Raw genomic sequence first — 21,365 nt, 5'->3', positions numbered from 1 at the left:
TCTCGTTCTGCGATCGCTCATTATGATGATCGGTAAACATAGTGGATTCGTAGTGTGGTTCATCAATTTGGTTTGGGGTTTTTGGTGGTAGTTTTTGCATTTAATTAGGTTTGATTCAATATGGTTTATAATTAAAAGTTTAGATTTAATTCATTTAGGTTTAGATTAATTTAAATTTAGGCTTAGTTTAGGTAGTTCTTTTTAATTTAAGTTCACGCATCAACATTCCGGCCACCTTGAAGTAGCACGGATACTTCAAATTCATTTCTTGCTTGTACTTCTTCTATTCTTCGTCCGAACTGGGATCAGACGCTGTGGACTGCGTTTCCGGTGTCGGAAGCAAGGCCAGTTTCACGACTGGCCGGACAACTGAATCGGATGTGGCGGTTTTCAGGGTGACAACGCGAACAATTCCATCCTTGTTCGGGTGTACCTGGATGATTTTTCCTAGTGGCCATTGAGTTGGCGGCAGACATTCGTCCTTGATCACCACAACTCGTCCGGGTTCAATGGTGACCTTGGGGTACTGCTTCGTGGCTCGTGACTGCAGCTGCTGAAGGTACTCGGGATACCACCTTGCCCAAATCCTTTGGACACGCTTCTGGGTGTGCTGCCAATGTGAAAGTCGATTGTCGGGTACATCGCAAAGTGACGGTTCTGGAACGGCTTGTAGGCTGGTTCCCACCAGGAAATGGCCTGGGGTCAGAGCTTCCAGGTCTGACGGATCGGATGGTATCGCGGTGAGAGGTCTGGAGTTTAGACACATCTCGATCTGGGTGAGTATGGTTATCATGTCCTCGTAACCGACGTTCACACAGCCGATCTCCCGCAGCAGATGGTGCTTAGCTGACTTGACGGCTGCCTCCCACAGACCGCCGAAGTGCGGAGCGCGAGGTGGAATGAATCGCCACGTGATCTCATTCTCGGAACACCAATCGAGGATCTGCTTTCGTCCACCTTGATCGGACTTTAGCATCTGGTGGATTCGGTTGAGCTCGTTGGACGCTCCCTTGAATGCGGTGCCGTTGTCGCTATGGATCTCCCTCATTCTTCCTCTGCGGGCGACGAAACGGCGAAGGGCAGCCAGAAAGGCTGGCGTAGATAGGTCCGAGACTAGTTCGATGTGGACAGCGCGGGTGGAGAAACACACGAAGATCGCGACGTATGCCTTCGTCGGTGCACGGTTTCGTATCGGTGATTTAATGTAGACAGGCCCACAATAGTCTACACCGCATACGGAAAACGGTCTGGTTGGCGAAACTCGCGAGGACGGCAAGTCTGCTACGGTTTGCTGGATCAAACGGGGTTTGCTACGAAAACACGTGTGGCATTGATGGTACGTGCGGCGAACGAGGTCGCGTCCTCCAATCACCCAGAATTTCTGGCGCATCGTGGTTAACGTCAGCTGTGGTCCTGCGTGCAGCAGATTGTAGTGGTAGTGCTCTGACAACATCACGGATAGCGGGTGCTTCGCAAGCAGCATTATCGGGTGCTTCACTTCTTCCGAAACTGCGGCGTGCTTGAGTCTCCCACCGACTCGAATAACGCCGTCTTTATACATCACCGGTTTCAGCCACTTCAACGATGGTTGGGCAATTCGGCACAATGCTAGATCAGCATCGCGTAGATTAGGTGTGGAAAGAGACTCAAACGGCTCTGGTTTGGTCTTCTGGACGGCAGCTCGTAGAGAGCGAAAATATCGCATCCAATACGCGATGGAACGTCGTAGCTTCGTAAAGCTGGAGTAGCGACTGAAAAGTCGAGCGGAGAAAGATGGTTCGGCAACCGCTACCGACATCATGGCGACGTTGCCTTTGATCTCTGGCATTGTGGACAAATCGCACGCTGGCAGCACAGTGCGTGGCCAGTGGTGTGATGAAACCGATAGCCATTGCGGTCCTATCCACCAAAACTCGAGGTTCACGATATCGGCCGGATTGACACCTCGGGATATAAGGTCTGCAGGGTTGAATTCTCCGGGAACGTGCTGCCAGGAGCAAGATCCGGTAGTGGATTGTATTGTGGACACTCGATTTGCCACGAACGTTTTCCAGCGCGATGGGCACGATTGCAGCCAGTAGAGGACTATCGTCGAATCAACCCAGAAGAACACTTCGCACGCTGTCTTAAGGGACTTCATCACCTTCTCATATAGACTAGCCGACAACACGGCGGCACATAACTCTAGGCGCGCAATCGATTGGTAGGTGGCTAACGGTGCGACCTTGGATTTTGACGTTAGCAGCTGAACACGAATTCCTGCAGCGGATTCAGACCGGACGTAGCAGCATGCGCCATATGCCTTCTCTGAAGCATCGGAGAAAAAATGGAGCTGGATGGTTTCGGTCTTGACCTGCGACACGAATCTGGGAATGCGGATTGTGGAGATTGCGTCTAGCGTACCATGGAACTCCTTCCATTCGCCTTGGAAATGCGGAGGTAGCGGACGATCCCACTCGTAGGAATCTCCTGCGTCGGTCTTCAATGCCCACAGACGCTGCATGAACAGTTTCGCTACGGTGATTGTCGGGCCAACTAGTCCTAGTGGGTTGAAGATCTGCGCAATGTAGGACATGACCTTCCTTTTGGTCAGAACGGGTGCTGGTAGAGGCAACTGGACCTTGAAGCGCATCGTATCAGACTTAGGCTCCCACACGAGTCCTAGGGTGGATACGGATTGTTCGTCCTGAAGATCATGCAGTGGCAGTAGAGCGAGATCTTCTTGCGGGACTTGCGCAAGGACTTCGGAGGAATTGGATGCCCACTTCTTTAACGGAAGGCCAGCTGACGTAAGCATGGCGGAAACTTCTTGGCGAAGGCGGATTGCGGATTGGACATCGTCAGCTCCCGATAAAAAGTCATCGACGTAAAAATCCTGTTTCACAGCATCTGCGGAGGCGGGATACTTGTCGCCTTCGTCCTGTGCAACTTGTAGGAGGGTGCGAGTTGCTAGGAATGGCGCGGATGCAAACCCGTACGTAACGGTTTGGAGCTCGTACGCTATGAGCGGATCGTCGCGGTTGGAACGCCAGAGAATGCGTTGAAGCGGTCGGTCTTCGGGATGCAGCTGAATCTGTCGGTACATCTTCTCGATGTCGGCTACAATGGCAATCGGGTGTGTGCGGAACCTCATGACGATAGATAACAGGTCTTCCTGGACGACAGGTCCAATGAGCTGCTTATTGTTGACGGAAAATCCTGACGATGTTTTGCACGATGCGTCGAAAACAACTCGGACCTTCGTGGTTGTGCTGGATTCTTTGAACACAGGGTGGTGCGGGAGGTAGCAGTGCGGGTTCGCATCGTCTACTGGATCGACGAGCTTCTTCATGTGCGCCATTCGTGCGTATTCGTCCATGAACTTGCAGTATGCATCCTTGGTGGGTGGATCACGCTCTAGTCGCTTCTCAAGGCTCAGAAAACGACGTTCGGCGATGGCTCTGGATTCGCCGAGGTTGACTAGCGGATCACGGGTGAGTGGCAAACGAACGAGATAACGACCGGACGAATCGCGAGTGGTGGTAGTAGCATAAAGTTCTTCACACTGTTTTTCTTCTACGGAATACACAGAACACGGCTCAACAGCTTCTAGTTCCCAGAACTTCTGCAACGCTTGTTCTAAGCTGCGATCGACAGTGGTTAGATGACAGACGCGGGGAATAGTGGGATGATTGATGGATATCTTCCCGGAAACAGTCCATCCGAACACCGTCTCTATTAGCAGCGGTAATCCCTCTCCCAGGGAACGCTTGCTGCCAGGATGCAGCTCATGGTACGCTTCACCACCGACAACCATGTCAATGTCGGATGGGATATGGAATCTGGGGTCTGCCAACGACAACTTGGGAAGATTCCACGCGGAAATGTCGACCGGAACGGTCGGAAGGTTGACCGTCGGTCTCTTGAGGATCAGGAACTCAAGCTTGGTAGAGTACGGTGTCGACTTCGACTGGATCATAGCAGTCAATTGGCACTTAATCTGCTTGGTGGCTTCACCTATACCAGCTACTGCGATATCCACCTTGGTGCGATGAAGGTTCAGGGAATTTGCAAGCTTCTTGGTGATGAAGTTGCACATGGATCCGGAATCTAGAAGTGCGCGTGCGGGGACCTTCTTGCCATCCTGATCTACGACGAAGAGGGAAACAGTTTCCAGTAAAACTGTACTGTGCTCAGCCTGAACCGATAGGCTTACTTGGCTGTTCGGCTTCACCGAGCTGGAAGGGTCAGCGATGGCGGACGTCGAGGGAATCGGCTGACTTTCCTCGATAATACGAGTCGATAGCATCTTCGGCGGTTCTGACTCGTGCAGCAGGGAGTGGTGTTTTTCGTGACAGTAACGGCAAGAGAACTTGGAGGTACAATTCCTGGCTTGGTGTCCAGTACGGAAACAATTCCAGCATAAGCGCTTTTGGGAAACCAGCTCACGGCGCTGGCGGACGGACACCTCGGAAAATGCAGGACATTGGAAGAGGAAATGCTTGTCTGGACAAGCGAGGCACGACGGAGCACTGTAGTTCGGTTCAACGGTAGCTGCCTTGTACGCCACCTTGAACGGCTTTGGGGTTGGAATCGGACCGGCCACCTTGGCTGTAACCGGTTGTTGGGACCGATATTGCAGGTCAGTTACGACAGATGTCAGCATTCGGGCACGCTGGTAGAGGAACTCGATCAGCATATCATAGGTAACGTCGTCGTTATTGCTGGTTTTCTCCTCCCAAGCACGTAGCGTAGTTGGATCCAACTTGTAGGAAAGGAGGTTGACCAACGGGGTGTCCCAATAATGGACTGGCTCGCCTAACTTTGCCAAAGCCCGCACATGCCGATGGAAATCGTCAGCCAATCCTTGGATTTCTGGAGGGTTTTCTCGCTTGACCGGTGGGAGGTCGTACAATGCTCGGAAGAGCTGACGCTTCAGGAATCGCTTGTTGTCATACCGCTTTAGCAATGCTTCCCAAGTCGATGCGTAGTTGTCCGCTTCAATGTCTACGGACTCGAAAGGTTTCCGGGCTTCTCCCTCCAGCGACTGCAGCAAGTACTGCAGCTTCGCAACCGTCGGAATATCTGCATTGCTGTGGATCATCGACGTATACGTGTCACGGAAAGCGAGCCAACGTGAGAAGTCACCGCTAAACTTGGGAAGGTCGATCTTAGGTAATCGTAGATGAAACGAGGACGAAGCATGGGCAGGTGCCGCCATAGTGCTGTTCAGCATGGTTGGGTTGAGGTCCGCAGCACGATTGGACAGCAGAAATCCTTTGACCGTACAATAACGCGTCTCGAAATCCATTCTCTCTTGCAGATGGGTATCCAACATCTCCGGTTTATCATACAACTCGATCTGTCCTTGTACCTCCAGGTACTCCTTGTAGATCCGGTCCAGTGAATCAAGGCGAATTGGAATTTGGCACGCATCCCGATCGCAATCGAAATTCTCCGCGAACTTTTCCACTGCCTTCTGCACTACAAGAATCCCTTTCCGCTGGATCACGTACTCTGACAGCTTCTTTTCTGTCTTGGTTGCCATTATTGTACCACTTCACTGGTCTTCACTACCACCACTTCAAATATCGGAAACGAAAAAAAAAACGGTACAAATCGAAAAATCGGACTCCTTCCCGGCGCGGGTACCGTTCCTACACGACACGGAATCGAAAATGGCACAATTCGAACGAAAAAATCCTTCCCGTCGCGATATGCCAATTTTTCGCGGAACGACCGAGAATGATACGCAAATCGAACGAAATTATCCTTCCCGACGCGAGCGTACCAATCTACGCGAATTTGCCACTCTCCACCACCTCAGCAAAAAACATGCAAATTTTCTCGCAAACAGAAAATTATCAAAAAATCCTGTTCCGAGTTGGCGCAAATCAGCTGCGATGACAAAAGTTCGCAATGAACTGCAGCGATAGCGTCCAAAATGGCCTTAACGGTAGGCACCTTCGGGGCTGGGACGGGCAGTATCTTTGCCGTAGCGTCGCGTCAGCAGCAATTTGTAATGGCGTACTCACCGTACCGATCCTTTCTGGTTGGGGTTTCCTCCGTATCCGGCTCGAAGGACCAATTGTTGGGGCGACTTACGTTGGTGGTTCCGTATTCGGAGGATTTTCTTCCGTCTATCTCCTGAGACGGCCCAGTTGATCGTCGATGAGCCGAAAATTAACAGCTGACTCCGCGCACTATTTATCTTTGTCGTCACACCTTTCGCTTCTTCACAGGGTTTTGCCACGCAGATTTTTTCACTCACAAATTAATTTCTTCGCTAGCAAACTATCTACTAGCTAGCAATAATCGTCACTGCTTTCGGGGTTTATTGTGGGGAAAATGTTCGCAGTAGTCTATAATTCATCAAATTATCACTCGCGACGACGGACTTATATTTGGTGTACACACGCACTGTACTGACTCGACCGGGATATTGTTTTTGACTGTCGCTGGGTTTTACGCATTCCGTCTTCCACAGCTGACGGTTCTACCTACCCGTATATCATGATCGCTTGGTTGTATTGTGCGATCACTGTTTGGTGCACTCTCGTTCTGCGATCGCTCATTATGATGATCGGTAAACATAGTGGATTCGTAGTGTGGTTCATCAATTTGGTTTGGGGTTTTTGGTGGTAGTTTTTGCATTTAATTAGGTTTGATTCAATATGGTTTATAATTAAAAGTTTAGATTTAATTCATTTAGGTTTAGATTAATTTAAATTTAGGCTTAGTTTAGGTAGTTCTTTTTAATTTAAGTTCACGCATCAACAGCATGTTTGAGGTTGAACGCGTGCACGGAATTTTGTACACAGTTACAAACTTGTCGATGTTCATGGGAAGTCTGCTTTAAAAAAAGGCAAACAATGACGAAGTCGGGAAAGATTCAATCAAAATAATTTTAAACACAAATCCTGAAACCAGCGATTTATTTGAAATTAAGTGAAGATTTGTTCAGTGCGAAAACAAGTGGTTTGGTTTGCGAATTATGGTGCGATTATGTGAAAAGTGTTTGTACGTGCTGAAATTATTGAGTTAGTAGCGATACATAAATTGTCATCGTAAAGTTCAAGGTCAACATTGAAAAAAATGTTTTGAGTGATTTATTTTCGAATTATTATTGCAATGTTATAAATTCTAAAACGTTAAGAAAATTATAAGGAATATATTTCACTACATAAATGACTGATTCTGGGAAATGATGTTGCTGTAATTTTTATTTCAAGTCCAGTCAACAGAAAATGAGATCGATTGAAAAGTTCAGTTAAAGTGAGGTTTACCTTGTTTCTGAATTCTAGCTTAGAAGATTGGCTACTTTCTATCTGAAGAGCGAATATCACCTGCTCCGAGTCGGAAGGGAAGAATTCAGCAGATCACTGGCTAGCGTGACTGTGAGAATAGCACATCAACGTCTGCATATAACGGTAGTATAGTTTTTGTCACATGTTTTTAGGAATTTTTTTTTGGAATGACTCAACTCAATGAACAATACCATATGCAAAATTTTTCAATTTTTTTATTTATCAGTCAGTACCACTGGATCATCAGAGATAGTCATTGTAGCTGAGACAATAATTCGACGTCAACATTTCATATGGACTTAAATACAATATGCTCTTGTTGAGAAAATGACGTCTGAAAAATTACCTCGTATTTTATATTCCCATTTATGAACAGGAGCTTGATATAAAGACCAAATAGCGTAATGCAGTGTTAAATAACCATTTTTCCGAATAATATATTATTAAAAAATTGTATTTTAAAAGATTTTGGGTCCCTTTTGAAACATTGATTTGTGCACTTTCTCATAAACCCTTTACCGCGAAACGTTAGCTTATAGTTCATGCGGGTGAACCCTTTTGTTTACAGCGAATGAATGTGACGTTTAGTTTGATCCCTTCCTCGGTGTTTTTGGACCCTTTTGGAGTATATTCTTTTTCATTAAGAAAGAGCCCATAATTTTTTCCGTTTTGTGGTTTGGTGTATATGAACCGTTCATTTTTAAGGGGAAGTGAAAGGGAACATAAACAAAAGCTATTTTGCTTATGCGCCTTTTCGATAATCTAATATTTCGCGAACAACCAGGCTTCAGAATCAGCTTATTTATGGTGTGTATAAAGCTTTGTTAGTGTCCATTTGAAGTATTAACCAGAATTGATTACGTTTTGTTTATGTGCCCATTTGAAATGTTCTCGTCGAATTGTATTCTATCAATTTCCACTTTGCATTGAACGAGGACAAACAGCAATTCGTATTATAATATGCAAGGATGAAACAATGCGGTATAAAACATTGTATTAATTGTTCTAGAAACGTGAATGTTCAGTGATGGAGAAAACCCACATTAAATACATTGTACCCAGGGGAGTGGGCGTAGCGTATTGGTAAATCGATTGCCTTGTACGCAGCGCACCTGGGTTCGAGTCCCGACCCCGCACATAGGGTTAGAAATTTTTCCTAAGAGATTTTTCTAACCCGAAGAGGCGAATGACCTTAAGGTTAAAACCTCTATAATTGAAATTAAAAAAAAACATTGTACCCCAGGGGCGGATCCAGAAAAAAATGTCGAAGGGATCTAAAACTTCGATTTTGAAATGCTCATTGTATAATACGTAATGACCTCATTTAATTAATATCAGCCTTGGGGGTATAAATTGATTTTGAGTTTGGAACGAATTTAACATTTCTCAAAAAGTTATAAATTTTCGGGTGAGAGGATCCAGCCACTGATTGTACCTCCTTGTAACACGAGACTCATGCACAGGGTTTATCTGATTATACATTCATATCCGATAAAACTGCTACAAACGGAAGGTGATATTACATTGTAATCAAATACGCTACAGCACGCAACATAATGTGGGCAAATTTTTAATTAATTTTCTAATATAAATATTTACACTATCACTGGTTCTACGGTAGATCAACAAAAAACCGACATACTCGCACAATAAAAAATCTCAATGCAATCAAAAGTGGTAACAAGAATCCCACGCATTCATTCACGCTACACTAATTTTTACAGCTTCTAAAAAACTTTCCCTCCTATGGAAACGATTGGAATTTTCCATTTCCAATTCAATTTTGTGCCTTAATATCTTTGTCGTTGCTACGATACTCGGAATAGTCCTGGTAGGCCTGCTCATCGCCAAATTTCACACTGCCTCCCTTCAGGTCCGATCCGTCCCGGTAGTAGTTGCCGTAAGGGGCAGCAAAGTTCGGTTCCGGTTGCCGGGAGTAATGATTCTGGTACGGTTTGAAAGGATTGTAACTAACGGAACCGAGTCCCTGGGGGGAGTACTGCGGTTGATAGTTGTTGGCAAACAGATCATTATTACAGCAGCTCTGGTTCGGCCGGAACAGTTTCAGATAACCGATGACACCCGGAATGATGATGGCAGCAAATCCGAGCAGCTTCTTAAAGCTGGCCAATCCGAGGATGACCGGTAGGAAGAACAGTAGTTTAAGTTTGAAAATTTTCAGAATGATCAGCAGTGGGATGAAAATTTTCTTCAGTCGGTGACGGGTAAAGAGAGGGGCTTTCTTGTCTTCGATGACATCGATTTCGTCGGAGATTTCGTCGATGAAGCGGGCCGAATAACGTCCGCCCTCGGTGAGCTCCTCCGGGATTTCAAACTCAAGTGCGGTTGACTTGACGAAGCGTTCCAGCTGACGAAGAGCGAACTTGTACAGCTGGTCCCACTCGGAGTCCAACTGGCGGGGCTCCTCGGAGTACTCGAAACCTTCGTATTGCAACGAACGGACCTGAGTCTCCGGTAGTCGGACGATTCGAGCTTCGGATGTTAATCTGAAAGCAAATTTTTACTTAATTTGACTTTTTAGCTGAAGGATCCGAGAGTACTTACTGGTAATTTTCCTTGGCGAAAAATTCCGTGAATGTGTTGAGTGCTTGGGACTTGAAACAGTCGGCAAGTTCCCCGTTCAAACACTGTGCGTTGGTGCGACCCAAATAGGGATCCACATTGGGACCCGTTCCCAAACCTACAAAGTCCAGCAGATGTTTGCCTTGACGCCGACCTTCTCCGTCCACCGGTTGTACTGTGGGCCCTGAAGAACCTCCACCGACCGGCTTCGCAAGTGCGGCGTCCGTTTGGTCCGGTAGCTTTATCCCATCGCCTGAAGCTAGTCCAGCTAAAAGGGTCACCAGGGACAGCACTATCGGCCACCACCGTAAATCAAGCACACGCCGACGACGATTAACCAAGAAACCCATTTCTGCAAAGAAACGTAAAAACATAAAGTATCTCTATTAGAGCCTGCACGAATGGAAATGGAAATTGGTTCGCGATTTTCCGGGGCACCGAGCGATCAATCTCTCGTTCCGTTACATTTTTCACGATTTTACATTTCGCACCATACAAACAAACCAACCAACCAGTAAATCGAACGAGCTGCAGTAGAAAAAAAAAAGAATTCAATTAACGTCGTACTCTCTGCGAGTTAGAAAAGCAGCCCGAAGGGTTGGGTGCTTAAACTCTTTAGTCCTTATGCATTTTCCACGGTCGAAGATCAACTCAGATCTCATTTCACTGTCAGATAAGTAAATATGTTCGACATGTAATGTCTCTAATCGCTTATTGAACAATTGAACTATGTTACGGAGTTTTCCTGGAGAAATTATTTGCTGGCTCACATGGGCATCAGTGCCGCAGTAGGGATAATCAGTCTGCTATCGTCTACTGCCCTCTAGGTGCAGTGCACTCAATTGCGCAGTTTTTGCTCGCCCCAAACGTAACTGTTCGAGTGTGTAGTCTCAAAGGCTCTAGGGTGGTTCTTGAAAATAACTGTCCATTGATTATTCCGATGTAACCATATTATAATAACAACAGATTCGGATCTTAACGTAATTTCCTTCTAAAACTACAAAGTTGCTTCTGGAAGCTTGTTCAAACTATAGAAGGGTATTGGCAAATAATATGAATACGATGAGTGCTGGGTGGCGTCCCTGTGAATCACTGCTCTGAAACATGGCGCGTGCAGCAAAATCCGAAAGCAGTCAATACAATAAGATGAAATACGTTCTCCAGAGTTTTGTCGATTGTTTCGAAATAGGTGTGTAGTAGACAGAAACAAAAAAGTGAAGTTAATACATTATTCAAAACATCCGAACTCAGCAAATGGCATTGTTGGATAAAAATGGCTGACAGTAATCAAATTTACTCTGATCAGAAAGTCGAAAATTTCAAGTATCATCCATCCAAGACTAGAAATTTCCTCTGGTCCGAACACGCTATTATCAACATTTTTGGTCGAAGAGTACATGTCGTTCCCGCGTTGTCCGAACCTGGGACGTGCAAACTGAAAAAAAACAACTGTCACCGCGAACCGGCAATGGCCTGTCATTGCGAACCGGACATTTCTTGACGATTTTCATTTTCTTGAAATGAACAGTGCCTGGGTAGCATCGTCATATCCTTGCTATATACAAGGCGTTTTTTGAAAATATATTTTACATGTTGCTTAGATGTAACAGAAATAAATATATAAAATGTAACGACGGCACGTGCAATTTCATTAATCTACTCAACAATTATGGTTAATGTTGTTTTACAAAGCTCAGACAAACGATAACATAATTCATGTCATGCGGATTTTTCTCTGCAAAATAACATCAATATCGGGAGGGAAAAGGAAGACTGTCTTCGCATGTCCCGTCCCAGGTCCGAACTATATGCGTACCGTGGCACCACCCTGACGTCCACCTGGAGTGAGGTAGCCATCTGTGTCTGCGATATTCAACCATGACAACATAAAAAACAACCACCGCACGGCCAGTTAAACCTGTAAAGAGCTTCTGTTTATCAGATCGTCCTATCGTCAGTCGGCATGCTTCGCAAAGGTGGATCGAATAAGAAAAACAACAACATTCGAATGTGGAAAAATAAACAAATCCATCGATCAGAAAAATTCACGCGTGTTTTTTGAAAAGGGCCAATAAGCATACTGTCAAAATTTACTTTGAGAGGAAATTCTGGCCAAACCATCAATCGCCGATTATTAGTGACAGCAGTAAACGAAAGAGAAAACTTTTCTCTTTTATAAAATGCCAACGTCCACTCTTGGCGAGCTACGGTTTGTCCAGAATATTCTCTCAAAGTGAAATTTGACAGTATGCTTATTGGCCGTTTACAAAAAACACGCGAGAATTGTACGTTTGTTTTGCATGATTCATGTCATGTTTTTTCGATTCCTGCGATGAGCCAATTGTAGTAATAAAAGCTAAAGACCCTTTACGTTCGATAGAGGCGGCTATAAACTACGTTCGATTCAATATTAATTCTTTCAAAGGGCTAAAAAAGGTTTGTTATCCATTAGAATGGATAGTATATCAATGAAAAAATTGACTCTTAATGATTAAATGGAAAATTTCATGATTTAAATAATGCAAAATTCTCATTTCTTTGTTATTGTGATTTTCATGGCAGTAATTCTGGATGTACAAAGATGTCATCCATGACAGGGAGCTGATTATAGCAGATTGTACGTTAAGGTGAATGTATGTCTAAAAAATTATTCCTGTCGAAGCACTCAAAACATTGGTAGAAATAACCAAGTATTTAGTAGAAATCTCAGTAATATTTATCTTTTACAAAGAAGTAGGCAGACGTAATTTACCGTGTAGCCTATAAGTCAAATACGAGTTTATTTACAAAGAATACAACTTTAAATTCTAACAAATGTCACGTAATCTCCGACCATATCCCAAAAACTTGTAAAGCATCTCGCAGAAAAAATCCCTTATATTCGCTTTCCTTTGGTGCAGTTTTACCGATGTTAACCAGATCGATGGAATGTTTTAGTTTTTTCTTCTGCCCAACTTAGCATCCCCCGTCCGCTTCTCGTATTTTGTTTTGAATTGCAGCGCAATCCAGAGTGGATGAAATCGTTTCGTGGCGGAGTGTGGGGCTGTCTCGGTACAATCAGAGTGCGAGAAAGTGCATCGTCGTTTTTGGAACGCATCACAACCACACACCGGGGCCGGGGGAACACTTTGTAGCTAAAAAAAAACCGGCCGCGCCTCGTTGCTATTGATGGGTTGAGCGAGCCGGTTCAATATTGCGATCGAGTTGAGTGTCCGTGGAAATTCACATTCGTTTTTAGATACAGAAAAAGTCTATTAGCAAACACTCCCGGATGGACTTGGAATCAAGTGAGGGGCGGGCTGATGGAGGTTACTTTTTCATGTTACTTTATTTGTCTTAATATTTTTGACGCGAAAGATTTTCATGGATGAATTTCTTGCTTCATGAACTGGTGCTTGATTAACAGCATGAATCACGATCCATTTTAGGTACTCGTGAATAAGTTTGAAAATTAAGTTGATATGGTAAAGTGTCTATTTTTACCATATTAGGGATGGCGCCTCACGATTTCATTAATTATTCGGCCTACAATCGATGGAAGGCCCTAAAAACAGTGCAATGCTCGTGTTTTAGCGCAACGAAAACTAATGCCAAACCATTTGACTCAAAGCGTTGAACAAAGATGGCTGACACTGCTCTAACCAACAGTTTCAAATGGATAGAGTGATAGAAACATCACGAAAATAGACTCATTACTCTATCCAAATCATTCTCACTTTATTCATGCTAATCTGGTGGCCCATATTATTGGCTCGAATCAAAACTCGTCGAAATGTCAATTGACGATAGGTTCATCCGGAGTGTTCATTTGTGTTTACATTTTGCTAGCGTTGCCAATTTTATTTTGTGTCCAGTACCCAATGTGGCTACGCCACATCGCTTTTGCACGTGCTGGACTTAAACTAGGGATAGCCCCTATGTTTGAGTAAGCCGGGCAAACGAGTGGATCACAGGTTCGCTTGCTTCCGACGGCCACCTCGCCCGGCGGATCCTCAGCGGCTTTGCGCCGCTTCAGTTCCTAGGCCTCGGTTATGCGGCTAAGTCGCATCGAAATGGTACCCCTTAAACATTCTAACTTGAATCGGTTGTGTCACCAGAGCCGGAATATGAATTAGAACCAGCCAGCATTCCGGCTGAGTTAAACTGGGAAGTTTAGTAAAATTTAATCTGGAAATAAATTTTTTTGGCGACGCTTCAGCACCCCGTTGATTTCACCACCTGGGCGCCAGGTTGACGATATGAAATGAACTTTGTTTACTTTCGACAAGTTTTGATTCGAGCCAACAACATCCAGCCGGAGCCCTTACTATTGGCTCGTATCAAAAGTCGTCGAAATGTCAATTGACGATATAAGGACGATTAAGACGATTCATCAGCTTCTGTCAGGCTGGATGGGCTGGATGTTGTTGGCTCGAATCAAAACTTGTCGAAAGTAAACAAAATTCATTTCATATCGTCAACCTGGCGCCCAGGTGGTGAAATCGTTAGAATTCTACGGGGTGCTGGAGCGTTGCCAGAAAATTTTGATTTCCAGATTAAATTTTACTAAACTTCCCAGTTAAGCTCAGCCGGAATGCTGGCTGGTTCTAATTCGTATTCCGGCTCTGGTGACACAACCGATTCTAGTTAGAATGTTTAAGGGGTACCATTTCGATGCGGCTTAGCCGCATAACCGAGGCCTAAGAACCGAAGCGAATGATGGAGGATCCGCCGGGCGAGGTGGCCACCGACCCGCCGTCGGAAGCAAGCGAACCTGTGATCCATTCGTTTACCCCGCTTACTCAAACGTAGGGACTATCCCTAGTTTAAGTCCGACTGAGCGGTAGCAAAGTCGGACAGCACGCGCAAAAGCGATGTGGCGTAGCCACATTGGGTGGTGGACACAAAATAAAATTGGCAACGCTAGCAAAATGTAAACACAAATTGAACACTCCGGATAAACCTATCGTCAATTGACATTTCGACGAGTTTTGATTCGAGCCAATAATATGGGCCCGCTTACATATACAAGGCTAGCTCGTTAGAGTGTAAACATTTGACGAGAGCGCGTCATAGAAATCGTCGGCGAAAACAATTACATGAAATTCATATATTGTTTGCTGCCAACGAATGATCGGCACCTGGTAAATCACAAGGAAGCTATGCGGATGTCCAAAACCTTTGCTATGATCAGAAAATTACGGTGGGATATGTTTTGTATGGCATGCATCCAAATTCCCGATTTACGCTAATAATCGCATAGATGCACTGATTATCCAATGTGTCTAGTGTAATTATGGCATAATTTACTAAAAAAAACCATTGCACACTATTTTTTCCACCGTAAGAGCTCAAATATTGTCAATTAACAACTTTCGAGAAATCCGTTTGTTTATCTCAACGATTTCTCTGACGTCACCGAAAACTGTCAATTCGCGGAATAGCAAACCTCCTTTCTGTGAGCCGTGGTCACAAGCCTTTTGCACATTTTGCACATGATTATGCTCATCACCCCGGTGTGCTTATTGAATTCAGGCGAAACATGGCACCGGATTTTCCCTCGACGCGAAATCATTCAATAGAGACTCTTCATTCCGATCCAAATAATAATGAAAAGTCGATTTTTTTTGTTGTAGTCTATCGAAATACAGTTTTGTCAGTTTTGAGCGCTGGTTAAATTTTCGTTTTTCCTGTGCCGATCATCGAAAGTGTGCTAAAATAAATTCGTTACTCCATACCAGAACAGTGCTTCATCGGATAACTATGGGGCCGTAAAAACTCCGCGTCACGATGAAGGACAAGGGTTAGCTGCCTGCTGGGTCGTCCCTTCGATTTTAATGGTCGCGTTTCAAGTGCAAGCTCAGCTGTCCGCTGGTGGGAGGTGCGTGTGTATTAAGAGAGACATACGGTACAAAAGTGTCATCCAGATGTTGTTTTATTCAGTAGAAGTGTCATCCTGATTCTTGATGATTTTTACTACTACAGGCGGTAGTATCCCCGGTTGGGAAACTGTTTTCTTTTTTCAGTTCGTTTGTTTGATAAGGCACGTTTGTGTTAGCCTGACCGTGGCAATTTCTTTGCGTTGCATTATAAATTTCTTCAAACTAGAGGATTTGAAATAAGTTTTTTTATCGCAGGGGAGCTACATTACTGCTACCTTAAAGCCTAATTGAATGTTAATAAGAATAGGGGGAGGGGAAAAGATGTCAACTAGATTTATGTCTATGAGAATTTTATATATAGTTTTATATTCCGAGATCTTTAAAAGAAAAACTTTAAGGGGCAGCCCTATGGGGTTGCACGAACTGTAGACGTAGGACTATACTACTTAATGTAAAATATTTATTTTCTTAGTACTTAGTGTGTGGGAAAAAACACCCGGACCGGTGAAAAAAATCAAATTTTAGACAATATAATCACATCTCATGTATAGAACAAGCTTTTTAGTTGCTCTCAAACAGATCCTAAAAGTTCAAACACCCATGGATAACCCCAAGTTTGTAGATGTGTTTCGATGCCACAGGATTGTAAAATGGTTAATATTACGTCATGAAAATTCAATTCTTCCGTGACAATTTTTTTGCCTGCAAAATGCCCTGTGTGTATGCAAAGCTCACGATTTGTTGGGATATTAGCATTGATCCGAAAATGCTTTCCAACGCTGCGCATTGCGTACATAAAGGACATTTTGCAAGTCACCAGAACCTATTCATTTTACCACCGCCACATGTTCAATTTACCCACTCGATATAAACATGTCTCATTTTTGGACATGGTTATAAATCAAGAATCATGTTTGAAAAAATGTGTTTATGACGAAATATTTTTACCAGATATGTACAAAACATGTCTAACAGGAAACATATAAGGTGATTGTAATATCTCATTCACTTACTAGTTAGAAAATAATGACTTTGCTTAACGTGTTCATTTTACCGCCAGTTCCCCTACCTACCAACACATTCGCCCCAAACATTGAACCCAAGCGCACAATGCAAAATGAGTCAACGCTGATGATGATGGGTAGAGCGAAAGAGACAACTAGTACCACCACGACACTATTAGCGCATTTCACCAAAATTCCACGCGGCCTTTCCCGATTGAAAGGAACGGCCGCGCTTAGCCCATCTGTCATAATATCGTGATTTTGTATAGCGAAGGGCTGAATGATAACACATTTTGTTCCAAAAACAGCCCTGCGTTATGCAACACTTTGTGCAGTTGTTAATTATACCAGTTGCAAGTGGGGCCAAATTCACCAAGTTCCGTAAAATTCCTTTTAAATTACAGAATTGATAAAATTGCTGCACAGAAAAAAAATATTGATAAAAGTAAGAGTGTTCCGCTCTTAGCAAAAAAAACAACCAACGCCAACTATTAGGTTGAAAGTAAAACTTTTAAATTAATCAAGAATAGTAATCAAAGTAAAAGTTTTTCTTTTAAGCAAATGAAGAATAGTACTCAAAACAAAAGTTTTATTTTTAAACTAAGAGTATGCGTTGGTTGTTTTTTGCTAAGCGTGAAAATCTCTTATTTTTACCAACATTTTTTTCTGTGTGTGGGATGAGCTAAACTAGATGTTGTTTATTATGGAGGATTTAACCCTAAGGGTCATTCTCCTCTGAGCTAAACTAATTAATCAAATCCTGTTTTAAAAACTGTCCTTGCGTTTAAACCAAAAGCTTATTACTACCACTACATTACTTAATTTCAAGCGCAAATAGCAAATACATGTGCTAGTTAAACCAAAAATTTACTGGCAACATTACAGCGGCATTTAGGAAGCAGTTGGAGCGGTCGCCTGTTGGACGACAGTGTAGCGTCCCTCCACAGCCAGTGTAACGGACTTCTAACTCAGCTACATTGGCTGTAAAAACACAGCGCAGTGATCTGCTTCGCCAGCCGTTCAACAGGGAACTGAGCGTGTCTGGCCAAGTCCGTTCTTTAAATAGTCGATGATGACGTCATTCATAGAAGTGTAGCGCGCTAGGTACACCAATCCGTCGTACAGGGCTTGGGAAGCGCTATCTTCTGTGTGTAAATGCGCGATATTTTGATAAGGTTGCATATTATTTAATTTTTTAATGCCGTGATATCAAAAATCTTTGGGTTTATCTATTGGAATCTATTCTTAGAAGTATTTCGGGGCGATTTGTGCAAAAAAATTGAAAATTTATCGTGAAATGGCTGAATTATATACGTTTAAAATTGGACCACTTTTCGTTACATACCATTTTTGTAGAATTTGCAGAGTGCACCCCCATATCGAAAACAAAGACGTAGTCCTACGTCAAAAACTTGAAAACCGGACAGACGGCCATAGGGAGTGCTGGTCTTAGTTACACTTCAATGATAATTTCCAGATTTTTTTAGTTTTCATTAAGCTTGAGCTTCCCGTTAAATAGTCAGAAAATGTTTTGAAATATAATTGGTCGATATTTTTTCAAAACTTTTTACAGTAAGAAAACTAGCAAAGATAAAGAATGAAATAGCCTCGAAAAAAATAATCATGGGTAGCAAAAAAACCGAAACCACAACAGAAATTCGATTTTATTTGTGACGAGAATGTGAAATAAGTTTGTGCTGCTCAAAATGAGCATTACTGTACCGTAAGTTTTGCTTTGTGCGACGGATACATACCAAGCGCGTGTCATTTGTTTCCTTGTTCCATGTCAGCACACGACCCACAGGTTTTCAATAATGCAGCTCCGGTCCGAAGCGAAACTGAGTCAGGCTCCAACCTCAACCACTGTCAAAACATATAAACAGACAGCGGTTGAGGTCAGAACCCGACCCAACAGCAAACACGGGATAACGTTGGAACCCCGGGACACAGAGAACAAACGTCCATCTTCAGCATTCAACTTGTGTAAAAATCTCTAACGGTTTCCAAGGTAGTTGGGATATCTAAACCAGGTGCGCTACTGTCGTCATGTTTTTTTGTGGCTGAGTTCGACTGAATTGACAGCGGTTATTCCTCTACCCAGTCAAACTAGTCCGAAACCGGTTCGGACTTCCAGCATGAATTCCAGCTCAAAAGCATTAACCGATAGAGTCGGAATCGGTTGTTTACTTTGAGCAAGATTCCATACTGAATCCATTTAGGATTTCGAACCGGTTCCAGAAGGGATTTGACAGATAGTTGGGATAGGTTGGTGTGGCGGCGCTAGTGTTTATCGTATATTAACTCAAATGTTTACACACGTTTTTTAATGTTTACACACGTTGTTTTTTTATTTTTGTTTGATCATGGATGTCTGTTCTCTGTGCCCGGGAGGTAAGGGCAGGGCCGTCGAGAGCGGCGGCGGGCTCCAAGGCTAGTGTTACTGACGGGCCCTTCTCAACTTACTTATTTGAATCTTGATTAGAGGACTTGTATATATTCATTCATATATCAAACTATGTTGCTGTTGCTAAAATTGCTATGGTTACGAGTTTTTCAATTAGCGGGTTCCCGGGTACTCTTTTGCCCTGTTAAAAATGTACACAATGGTTAACAACCTTATTAGAGGTATATGGAGATAATCCGTGTATTCGCACCACGTTTGTGTCATCGCCTTTATATATACAGAGGTACTGACTTCATGTTGCCACATTCAATGATATATTTAATTTTGCGCAATTAACGCTTCTACTTGATTATTAGTCTGAAAAATAATCAGTACACTATGTCCAACTATGAAATTGTAAGGTATAAACATTGATCATCTTTACCTCCATTTGCAAATTTGATATTTTTAACTTCTCCAACAGGTGATTTTAAGGGACACCTCGAAAAGTAAACAGGAATACAGTTTGACCACAGTACGGCCATTTTCCGCTTTGATCGTCATTCATTTTTATTCACGTTCGACACAGTAGGTTGAAGTAGGGGAGACTGGGGCTAGTTGGCGGGGTTTTTTGGTTTCAATTTTTATCGCCGAATTTTTAAAGTGTTTGATGCATTGTCTCCATTTTTAGAGACAAAAATATGTGACGCGGAAAACCCGCTAACTTACCCCGGCCCCGGGGTAAGTTGGCGGTATGTGGGTATACGCCAAAAACTAAGCAATCAAATTGAGATTCAATTACTTCAAGGGTCCTTTTGGAACGTGCTGAATGTCTTTTCGAGAAAACTGTATATTAACCGACATTTGCTATTATATTTCAGTTTCAATACCCCGGAATTTTGACTTTGACGCGTACTCCCTATACAAAAGAAAATTTTCAAAAATTTTTATGCAATTGGCCGGAATAAATGTCTCCTACATTGGCGAGATACACAAGAAAAAGATTTTCTTACTTTGGAGTGAATTCCAGAAATAAAAATATTTCATGATTTTATTGCACTGTAAATAGTACCGCCAACTTATGCCACGTGCAGCACCGCCAACTTGCCTCAACCGCATATTTTATTAAAAATTATTTAAAAAATTACTTTTCTTTGTGGATAGATGTAATATCTATACGGATGCTCTTTTCACGCGCTATCGAAAAATATAATCATTCGGGAAATAGATTTAAAATCACTCTAAATAACGCAAAGCATTTAAAATTTAGAACATTTACGTGGTATACTCGAAAACACAATATCACCCACAACTTCCACAAAAAAAAAAACGTTTTGCAACTAAAAAACACATTGGATAACGGGTTTTACCTAACTTGAGGTACACAAGAAGAGCCAGCGCTATATGTCTTATTGAAACAGAGAAAAAGGGATTCCGCCAACTTACCTCAACCGCCAACTAGCCCCGGGCTCCCCTACGATATTTTGCTTCTGTGGTTTAGACAAAATGATACACGGGTAGATTTATCTGTTGGTAGCGGTGGAGCAGTTTTTAGCTTTTGTTGTTAGCATGAATAAGGTAGCAAATTCAGCTCGTAACCCTACAACGGTTTCGTAACTTTTTCTATACGTAAACGGTTTTGTGGGTACATTCGTACCCCAGAATTAAAACCGCTCTAATATGCCTAGTTTTTATTGAATTTATAATTAAATTAGATAGTTTTATTCAAAAATAAGACAATCAAAGCAGCCTTTTCAAAAATAATCGTGCTTTGCAAATTTTTTATGCACATTTTCATTTTTATACAATTTGTCCTAAAAATACATCAACATCCCTTTTCAACCTTAATATTGCTATAACTTCTGAAGCTTCTAACCGATTTTTACTATCTATACGGCGTTGTAAATATTATTAAATTGCCTTTTGAACAAATAGTAAATAATTCAAAAACCGACCAAAAAGTGCATTTATTCCGATGCTTGTTTGAACACCAAATACAAATACAATACAAATAGTAAATATACAGCAGTATGCAGTAACGAAGTTAAAATAGGCGATGAAGGAACAGACCAGTGCATTGTACGTTCCAGAACTTGGGCTACAGAAGATGAGGAATTGAGTGGTGCGTAGTACATATTATATACAAATCATATTTTGACATCAAAACCAAAAAATACGATTACGATCCAAGCGCCTTTTCTAGTTACTTTGCTATAGTAGCATTATTAAATCAAATAACAGATTTAAT

General features: G+C 42.9%; 2 protein-coding genes across 5 annotated transcripts in view; both read right to left on the bottom strand.

Annotated features, from left to right (window-relative positions):
* Nucleotides 1-283: 283 nt before the first annotated feature.
* On the bottom strand, nucleotides 284-5,527 carry LOC131694860 (uncharacterized). Its single transcript, XM_058983371.1, has one exon. It carries the CDS (start codon nucleotides 5,525-5,527, stop codon nucleotides 284-286), a length of 5,244 nt encoding a protein of 1,747 aa, XP_058839354.1.
* Nucleotides 5,528-8,840: 3,313 nt separating this feature from the next.
* The window catches only part of LOC131677380 (uncharacterized), a 57,532-nt gene continuing 45,007 nt past the window's right edge, over nucleotides 8,841-21,365 (bottom strand). For all 4 annotated transcript variants that reach the window (XM_058957168.1, XM_058957169.1, XM_058957167.1 and 1 more), the window contains exons 2-3: nucleotides 9,852-10,221; nucleotides 8,841-9,793 (exon numbers count right to left, since the gene is read on the bottom strand). In XM_058957168.1, coding sequence (XP_058813151.1) covers nucleotides 9,064-9,793; nucleotides 9,852-10,219 — 1,098 coding nt within the window. In that variant the 5' untranslated portion in view covers nucleotides 10,220-10,221 and the 3' untranslated portion in view covers nucleotides 8,841-9,063. The remainder of the gene's footprint in view (nucleotides 9,794-9,851; nucleotides 10,222-21,365) is intronic.

The sequence above is a fragment of the Topomyia yanbarensis genome, chromosome 1 (assembly GCF_030247195.1).
Source record: "Topomyia yanbarensis strain Yona2022 chromosome 1, ASM3024719v1, whole genome shotgun sequence".
Taxonomy (NCBI): Eukaryota; Metazoa; Arthropoda; class Insecta; order Diptera; family Culicidae; genus Topomyia; species Topomyia yanbarensis.
Note: the sequence above shows the minus strand (reverse complement) of the source record. Positions and strands in the feature narration are given on the sequence as shown.

Coding starts and splice junctions, on each gene's coding strand:
- LOC131694860 (XM_058983371.1), bottom strand. CDS start 5,527: ATGGCAACCAAGACAGAAAAGAAGCTGTCAGAGTACGTGATCCAGCGG.